We start from the raw sequence: 10,000 nt of genomic DNA on the forward strand, positions 1-10,000 counted from the left end.
TGCATTTCTGTGACAAGGCTGCATATTGTACCATAGCAACAACCAGCTTTATTTTCCATTATTGTTTCAACAGTTGGTCTTATATCGATAATTATCATAATGGCAAGTGGTTTGACAACTTCATAGTGAGTTACAAGCAGTTATATCCATTATAAAAGGTCATACTGAGCACCAACGAAAAACTTTTCCTATCTTAGTTAATATTCTTTATAGCACAGTATGACGTTTTCTGACCACAGCAACAGTAAAAACCCTTTCCCGACCATTAACCCTTTGACACGTCCTAACCAGCCTATTTTGCTCTAACACCAGATGATTTTACTCGTCAATGGGGAACCCCTGGGAGTCAATGGGTTAAAAAGTGGTCTGCAATCTCTAGTATGCTCAAAGTGCAGGGATCACTGTTGCCGACACGACACAAAAACGGATTCGCAGAACATCAGCGTTTTTGTGACAACAGCTTTAATATCAAGCTAGTGTTTTTTTCATTCAAAATCGGCTCTTTGTTTAGCGTGAAAGACCTTATCCCTAAAGAGCTCAAATCATGCGTTGTTTATAGATTTAGTTGTGCAGGCTGCGGTGCCTGCTATGTTGGCGAGACTTCCCGACACATTTGCATGTCACGCATAAACAAGCACTTAAATAGGGATAAGGCCTCTTACATTTTTAAGCATTTACAGGAGTCACCTGGGTGTCGGGCACTTCGTTCGAGCGAATGCTTTGTTGTCATAGATCAAGCAAAATCAAGGAGGCATTGCACATTCATTGGGAGAAACCCTCTCTAAATCAACAATTATTTCATGTACATCTTAATCTCTCTTTGTAATCAGTTGTTGTATCACACCATTGTTATTCTAATTTTCCGCTATATATTGTACATCATTGTTATTCCATCCACAAACTGATGATGGCACAGGAGTTGCCGAAACATGTCTTTTTTCAAATTTAATTTTAAAGTCTTGTTCTCTTCATAAAGACTATGTACCGGTAATGCAAAAACTTACATGCGCACAAATGACATTCGATGAGGAAAAGTTAATAATTAACTTTTCCCTATTATTTACATCCTTTTTATAATACACATGGAAAATTTTTCCATTCTTGTTGACCAGTGCTAAAATTTTGGGGACATTTTCATTTTTAGGGGGACCGACAATTTTTTTCCGTTTTCTTACATTCAAACAAGGAAAAGGCAGGACAACAAAAACATATTTTATTACCTGTTACTTGTCATTAAAAAATTAATACAAACCAGAAAGTTAAGAAAATGGAGTCAATGGCGTTCGATTGACCATTGTTCTCTAAAAACATGGCGCTGTGATGGTGTTGCTGAGTGTATCCCCCATAGTTTCCTAATTAACAGCATCCATGTGTTCTTTACAGTCGTTGTGTCTTAAGAGAGTTGAGATTCTAAGATTTGTACACCTTTTTCCGATGCCAAGGGGCAAAAATAGCAGAACAAAAATAGCAGAACATCACCTCCTTTTCATAGCCCAACAACGTGTGATCTCGCAACCAAGTTTTCTGGAAAGATTGTGGTTTCGTTTGAGCCCCATCTTTTTCTTCCTCATTAAAACACTGTTCTTCTTCTGTGTTTTTTTCTCTGATCAATCTGGCTTCGATTTGAGGCGAAAAAAATATCTCTTAGAACTGTATTTTTTTTCTCTGATCAATCCACCTTCGATTTGAGGCGAAAAAGCTATCTATTGTACAAATAAGTTTTCACCATGTTATATTAATTCCCAGATGCGTGCATCACGCTTGGTTGAACATCAGTAGAGTGACTGTACTTTAAAATGAACTTAAAATGCATGACGGTCTGTGTTTCAGCATGTAATTTTTGTACTAAACTGTACATTGTATCTCTTCTTGTGTGCTTCCTTCTGAGTTTTCCCCCAGATTTTGAAGGGGACAAAAATGTCCCCTTGGCCATTTTTTTAAGGGACAATTTCAATATCAGTGCGGGATTGGCTTAATGGCCCGGCCTGGCTCAAACCCTGATCATGGTTTTTGTTGTCTCAGGCTGCCTAGGAAGATACTGAATGGAACTGTGGAAATTCTAGAGTTTACTACATTTCAATTACATGCCAACTAAAAAGGAGAATTTGACCGTGACCCCTACGCAACTTTTGAAGGAAATAGAAACTATGGACTGTTTCACGACTGCCATCGCGAAGTCCCGGAAGGTACAAAGCTTCTTTTTCAAGATACACTTGAATTTTCTTCAAAATATTTGTCCCAAGTATTGTGACTTTTAACTGTTGAAAGCGTGTTAAAATGAAACAACATATTTTTTAATGGACCAGGAATTTTCCCTGTTTCAATGTTTCCTGGCGGCCGATATTCCTGTAATGTCAATCTGTTTTTTTGTTTGTTTATTTAAAAAAAACCAGTTCTCAGTCTCACTCGGTCAATTTTCTTAACTGGCGCAATCATGTCAATTAGATTCCAGGCTTTGCTGGTAGCCTTCCCTGTTGATGACTAAGAGAAAATTATGTACTTTTCAGGACACACGTACAATAGAAGAAAAGAGGTAATTCAGTGCAAACAGAAATAATAAGCCAGGCAATCTGATAGGTAAAAGATCTGAAAGAAGACAATTAAATAGGATCCCTGAATGGCTCATTTTTTTGCAAAATTGTGTGATCAACACATTTTCCTATTAATTTTTATTTTGTGCGTAATTATAAATGAGCTAACCCAAATTTTTTCATGTATATTATTGATTTTTGTTATGTTAATGATGATTTTCCTTGTGCAATTTGGAACAAATAACTACTTGAAAATTTTTCAAAGACAACAAACAATTATTGTACTTGCCTGGGCTCTTGCAATTTTATTGGTCTCTAAAACTCTTTACACAAGGTGCAATATTATTCCAAAAAAGACTTGAACTCATGTGATTACATGTACTAATAATATGACATGCAAAAATATCAGTGTGTTGTTTGGCTGAGAGCACGTCAATATTAATCCCAAAGAGAGAGCAGATAGTTGAAATTAGTGCAATAAAGGTGAAATTTTTGCATGTTTATCATTAATAAGTAATCACATGATTTTTCTTGTGCAATTTGGAATATTAATAATAAGCACTCGTAATAATTGTTTTTCAAAGACCACAAATTGCACTCAACCTACAGGCTCATACAATTTTGTGCTCACTTATTCCAAATTGCAATCAAATCACATGATTACCTACACAAATTTAAGTCCATAAACATACATATTAGCCATAGAACACATACATAAACAGACACCGAGAAATAAGCACTAACACATGAAAGAAAAAGCAGAGTGCAAAAAGAAAAACACTGAAAATGCAAAACAGTACATTTTACAAATATAAAGAGAGAAAAAGGTTAAAAATGAAGGTCTTTCATCTCTTTTCTGCACATCTGAGTATTAGCTCAACTTACTCTGAAAACAGTATCATGAGTACGAAAATCACTAAACAGCTAGGCAGCCTTTAAAATCGCTCATGTGCTTAAAACTAAAAATTCATACGACAAACAGAAAGTACTGCCTTCTAAAACACAAGAAAAAGCAGTTCTTCACGGGAATAAAATAATAACAAATGCACGTATCTTTTAATAGATTTGGAGCAAATATATATGTACGATCTTGCATATAATTAATTTTGAATAAACAAATCTACATAATTTTTAAATTCGCCTGCCTCATCAGTTCAATCGAAAGCTTATGATAGCGTTATAGGATAGTTTGAACTTCACTCACCGCAGAGACGTCTAAAGGAAGAATAAACACGATTAAAAACGAGAAATACCAGGAAACGAACACGGCTGATGTGACAAGCCAGTGTTGCTTGCGCCAGTTTCCATACTGGTGAAGTAGACACAATGTCAGAAGAAACACGAAGATCATTTCCACCGTAAACGGTGCAGCACTCATCTTAATGCTGGTAGGATTACGAAAAAGCTAAGCTTTTAAATTGTTCTCCACGCACTGCCACGAAATCAGCCGGTACACTTAAAATAATTTATTTCTCAGCATCCATGTACTCAAGATTGATCAAGATTGAGGACTGGTAACCAGTTAAGTACACCGTGTAGAACTGGGTAAGAAGAAAAAATAGGGGACGGACGGGAGGGTAAAAACATTGGACTACGCTCTACCACTTGAATTTTTTCTCATCCTGTTTATCGATCATGCAGTTCTAAGCTATGGGAAAGCAAAGATTTTAAGCTTTTCAGACTCCCTCAGAAATTTACCCAAAAGATCTTCTACCGGTACTCTAGTGTTCAGGCGCGTAGCGTGGTCATTTTTTCAAGTACGCACAAGTACATATGATCTAGAAACCTAAGTAAACTGAGCGGAAAATACTGCCTTTTTTATTTCTTGTCGAAGTAGTTGTGTGAATACAAGCAAAGAACGAAGCGTCTTGCCCTTATTTTGAGCAAACTTGGTGCAAACAAAACATTGTTTTGGTTGTGCTAGCGTGACTGGAATTGTCAAGAACGTTCTCGGAACGACGCTCCTTTGCAACCTCGCCTTTTTGTTGCACGCTGGCCAAACAACACTGCATTGTTAGTGCAAAAAAAAGGTACAAAGCAAAACTAAGTTAGAACATGGTATAGCTTTTGTTTTAGTTTTTAGAATTTAATCAAAGTGGTGCTTTCATCGCGAAATCTTGGTTGCGTACAAGTAAAATGTTAAGAATAGAAACAATTGCTAAAAACTGCAAAATTTTCTGGTCACTTCAAGTACGCACGTGCGTATGTGCGTATAAGACGCTACGCGCCTGGTGTTAATAATCAAAAGCTGTATCCGTATCTCGTTTCCTAGCCTGCATACATGTAGCACTTAAGCTCTAAAAGGAGGGGGAGATCGAGTGCTGAAATAGAGGGGTATTGGAGAAAGAAAAGAGGGAAACGCTTTTTCAAAAATTTGAAAAGTTTCAAGAGTTTTTCTCTGTCCCTGTGTGGGCCCAGCTAGTGTCGGAAAGGGCGTTTAATTGAAATACTGTAACATTCACATATACGTTACAGGCTATAAATGCTACCGCTAATAACATTAAAATACAGTATTGTTACCACTTATACCACAAAATTGTCAAAAAAAAGTTCATATCAGCGTTAAATCGCAAATTTTTGTCGAAAACATCCCTTTGGCGCACCTGAAAAAGGCATTTCATTCCATAAAGAAATGCCACTCATATTGGAAATTTCAAATTGGAGTCACATCAGAACGCTTTTTGAAAACATCACATTTGTGAGGTAATGAGCAATTTGATCATAACATGACCTAATGATAAAATACCCCCAATTCGTGAAATTCGTCATGAAATTCCAACCTTGATTACTGTTTTTTTTTCTATAACATACAGGAAAGGGTTCACTCTAGCGTTTTAAATACAAACCTAATCATTACTGCGTGTTCAGACGGATATAGCTGTAAGGCACAGAACCCTTAAAAAACTGACACTCAGCGATGAGTTTTTTCGTGGCGGCTAGTTGATATTAACTTCATTCAAGCACCGATCAAAAATATGATCATAGCTTTTCTGAACGGAAGAGGTTAGAGAACTCAAAATGCAACCGGGTCATACTCAGTGCTTTAAGGCAAAACTTAATTAATAACCTTTCTTCTTCCTTCTGCAGTTAAGGTCTTCGTCCTTATGGGAGTCATTATTAAATTCATGATATGTTTACTCAGCTGGTAGACGTTATCAGACTTAACTAATGCCACGTAATATGGGACCAAACAGTTGTATAAGGGAATTGTATTCTAAAATGCGTTTAACAACGTTATAACTTCCTTTTCGGTTATTTTGTAAACCTTCTGGGTGTAACATAGGCTAGGTTTGCCAAAACGGCGAGCTGAAAAGCCGATTCATGCTCAGTCCAATTTTTCATACTATTTTTGACAACGCATAAGGCAACTGAATTTTGCGATTTGTCCAGACTGGGCTCATTTACGCGATTTAAATTAGAACAACAAAATTCACTGCACCTGTCTTTTCAGTCATTTTTGGAAAGGATGAGCTTTTCAGCGCAAATCTGGAAATTACTTCTCGGGGTTTTTCTCGTCTTTGTGCCAGTGTTCTCAAAGCAATATGGCATATTCGAAATCACTTCCAAAAATTACCAAACTCTCGTGATAGATGGAGGTAAAGACGCTTGGATTGTCGCGGTGAAAGACGCCGGGAAGATCTCAACTGAAAAGTGGAAGGATTTAGAGTATAACTTACGAGGGTTATTCGTTCGTGTTGGAATCATTGATCCAAATAAGGAAGGTGCTTTCCTGAAGAAAAATGTAAGTAGAAATTGATTTCTTTTTAAAAAATTGGGCTTAGAGCACTAGGCAGGATCATAAATCTCATTTTCGTTTGGTTGAAAACAAGGGTCCTCAAAGTCCCATGAAACTAATTAACTTTTCTGGACTTTTGGCTTTTCAGTAAAAGATATATTCAGCATAAAAACCGAGGAAATTTCAGAACAAATAACCGTAAATAAAAACACTTGCAAGAAAATTTTAAAATCTTAGCGAAATAAGCGAGAATTTTTCTAAAGTACATGTTCTGGTACTGTGAAAGAGTTGATGAAGAAGTTTTTTCTTTGAGGTAACTAATATTTCCACCAAATCTGGCTAAAAAAGAATCATCTGTGAATTTTTTTGATTTTTTTTTTAATTATACGTGTCAACACCTGTCACGTGGAAAGGCTTTAACTATGCTGGAGCTGTACCTTGAATGTGAACGGAGCGGGGCTTATTTCAGTATATTACTTTGCAATCTTAGAAACGAGGTATCTTTAGAGAAGCCAAAGCGCCAGAAAATGTGACCCCCGCCCCCCCCACTGTAAAATCCTAGCTACGCCCCTACAGTTAAAGCAATTTTTAGAATACATATAATTTCATATATTGGGGTTGTAGGATTGGCATGAAATGAAATCTAGAAAGATAATCGCAGTTATATTTAAGCAATTTCCGTGTTTCCATAGCCTCATCTAAACACGAGGTGGAGTTGGGAGAATTCGAGACAGTTATGCAAAACCGAGACGCAGTCGATGGTTTGCCGGCATAAATCTGTCTCCCAACTCCCCGAGTGTTTAGATGAGGCTTTGTAATCACGGAAAAAAAGTCCTATATAGCTTTTATAAAATATTTCTTAAAAATAATTCCACAAATGAAGGAAAATGTTGGTTTGTTTACTTCTTGATTGAAACAGATTTTCTTCATACATGCTCATATTTCCTACCAGCCGATCAAAACGCGCGTCTGACAACACATAACCAATCAAAATTCGTGTGATGTCATAGCCGTGTTTACAGACTGTCATCTAAACACAGCTTTTGACCAATGAGAGTGCGCGTACTATCCTAATTATTTTCGAGCGGTTTTCTTGAAACTTTCCTGAATGTTTGCTATTAATCCCTGCTTTGCTGTTTTGCGAACTACAATAAAAAAGAGAAGTCACCGTACTTGCTTAAGAGATATAATGGGCCAATCTTACCCCATTGATGCCTCAGTGTACTGATACTTAATACGCGCGTTATTTCATCGGCTCAGCATACATTTTGCGGTAGCTAAACGGGAGGGTTTCTAAAGTAACATCTGATAGGTAAAACGTCTAGAGCATATGGAACACTGTCTATATAGTTTATTGAAAAATCGCTCAACTTAAATCAGTCGACGTCGAATCAAAACGTTTCTCGAGTCCTTGTTTTAGATCCCTGTGTAATGGTCTCTATGTACGTTTTTAGCCATATCCTTTTTTCCTTCCGATCGATTTTTTATTTTTATTTTTTGGATTTAAAGGGGATCGCACCTGTATATCTCGATTATCGTAGATCGAAACAACAAAATTCGACGTCCTTGGAATGCGCGCACTTATTCGCAAAGAGTTAACTATGGCTCATTCATAACTTCTCTCACGTGTTTTCAGAACTGTTCCAGACTGTATGATCGACTTACACCATATTTACGATGTTGCAAATTTGACCAGTTTATAAATATTGACACACCATATGCGCAGTACAGGATGCGCAGAGCAATACTGAGGAATCACCTTAAGTAATTGGCACTGAGCATTCCCCCCCCCCCCCCCCCCCCCCAAAAAAAAAAAATCCTTGCGTTGCATTGCTCTACCAACTAAGCTGTCAAGCTAACTTGGAACTGGTCACTTATATACGTTCAACGGAATGTTCTTCTTACATGACTCTTAACCCGCCATGCGTAATTATGTTTAAAAAAGGATGATGGCCTTCGACTATTGGTTTCGCCTAGTTATAACCACTGAGTTCGTATCGCTTGGCCGGGTATCGCTGAGTCAATAGAAACTGCTCAGTATCGATTGACTGACGTCATGCACAAACGGATTTCGTCTAGGATTTCAGGACAGAGAATGTGAAAGTCAAAGTCACTGAGAAAATCAACCAAATGAATGGCCGCTGGGCTCTCTAGCTTATTAACTTCCGACCGGATGAAGAAGATTTCAATCGAAACTCTTAGTAATAAAATTTAAAATTTCCAAAATCCCAGTCAATTAAAGGTCAAAGCAAAACAAGTTAGGATCGCGTTACTCGCGCTTGTTTTCCCGCCTTTGGCGCCGCCTGCCTACATGTGTCTGGTTTGCGTTGTGATTGGTTAATCGCATTGCCTGCGTCTCTTGTAATTGGTCAAAATAATTGCCTTCTGTAAAGGCAAACAAGCCTTTAACAGGTTATTCTTGTTAACGTACCCAGGGATTCCTTCAAAAGGACAGAAAGTACTTTGTCGCTCGAGTCTTTCCGTACGGAGGTTACAAAATAAAGGCAGCGGGAAAAATGGACGTAAAATCTCTCAAGGAAGCCGAAAAAGCTGTGCTGGAAAGTCTGCCAGATGAAACAACCAAGATTAAAAACATGGAAGACCTACAAAAATATGTGGCGAAAGGTTACGCAGATGTGCCTTTAAAAATGCCCGTGCTTTTACTAACAGGTAATTGTCAGTATATAGAGCGAAAATCCCGGAAATAGCTTTGGGGGAGGAACAAGGGAGAGAAAAAAAGTTCTTGGGGGAGGGGGGTGAGGGGGAACAAGAATATCTCACACGAGACTACGATGACTGAGGAAATGGGCTTTCCTTGAGAAATGGGTCTATTACTGTATATAATTTTGCACTTAAGGAGGTATGACAAATTCTAAGAACACAAAAGCAAGGAAAAGAAAACCAAAATCAAAAAATGTCGCTTACCGTCTGTTTTCATGCGCAATTTCGTCCGCTTACAAGGTCGGATTGTCTCTTGTCAGTTCAGGGCTATTTGTCCGATTGGCTGTATATTGTCCGCTTGTGTAACCGAAAAATGCTGTTTCAGTGGGCACGTGGAATTTCGCTTCTAAGTGGAATTTTCTTTGAAAAAGAAGAGCCCCCGAAATGGGCCTTTTCGATATATTAAAATTCAGCTTGAAAGAGAGGTTTAGAGAACAAAGACAAAGGAAAGTGGATGATTTGTAAATATTTTCCACATTCATTCCAACGTGTTTCGATCGGTTTTGTCCTCACTGCTTCACTATGAAGCTGAATATTTGATATTTCGAAAATGGCTTTTTACGTTTACCTCTACGCATTCCAGCACTCGGCAAAGTCCCTTTTTGACTTATGGCTGTTTCTGCTTAGGTGGCCTCATAAACCACAAATGAGCCTTTTTAGAGACATCACTGCCAAGTCGGCCATCTCTGCTGGAGAAAACAGGACAGCCACAACACCGGGGACTTCATACCCTACACTTCTCCAATAGTGTGTGGGTTATTTAACATGCCTCAGGAAACTTTATATGAACATAGCAGATATTTGTGAGGCGGGGCCTACGGTTTATAGTCCTTATATATCCGAGAGGACTTGAAAGTCTAACCATTTGCAGATGAAATTACAAAGGCAGCACTTTCTCCACAGTTATTTTAAGATTCTGAGTGTTGATCCGGCCGGGGTGTCCCACATGACAGCTAGCCCGATGCTCAACCAACTGAGCCACCGGTGCGTGGTAAAAAACGCCGCACACGGA

At 38.1% G+C, this 10,000-nt stretch overlaps 2 protein-coding genes across 2 annotated transcripts in view; one reads left to right on the top strand and one right to left on the bottom strand.

Annotated features, from left to right (window-relative positions):
- The window catches only part of LOC138025065 (G-protein coupled receptor-associated protein LMBRD2-like), a 31,359-nt gene extending 27,322 nt beyond the window's left edge, over window positions 1-4,037 (bottom strand). The window contains exon 1 of the mRNA XM_068872317.1: window positions 3,736-4,037. Coding sequence (XP_068728418.1) covers window positions 3,736-3,909 — 174 coding nt within the window. The 5' untranslated portion in view covers window positions 3,910-4,037. The remainder of the gene's footprint in view (window positions 1-3,735) is intronic.
- A 1,697-nt stretch (window positions 4,038-5,734) lies between these two features.
- Window positions 5,735-10,000, top strand: part of LOC138025067 (putative protein disulfide-isomerase DDB_G0275025) — a 9,214-nt gene continuing 4,948 nt past the window's right edge. Inside the window, exons 1-2 of the mRNA XM_068872318.1 lie at window positions 5,735-6,273; window positions 8,703-8,937. Coding sequence (XP_068728419.1) covers window positions 5,998-6,273; window positions 8,703-8,937 — 511 coding nt within the window. The 5' untranslated portion in view covers window positions 5,735-5,997. The remainder of the gene's footprint in view (window positions 6,274-8,702; window positions 8,938-10,000) is intronic.

The sequence above is a fragment of the Montipora capricornis genome, chromosome 11, assembly GCF_036669925.1.
Source record: "Montipora capricornis isolate CH-2021 chromosome 11, ASM3666992v2, whole genome shotgun sequence".
Taxonomy (NCBI): Eukaryota; Metazoa; Cnidaria; class Anthozoa; order Scleractinia; family Acroporidae; genus Montipora; species Montipora capricornis.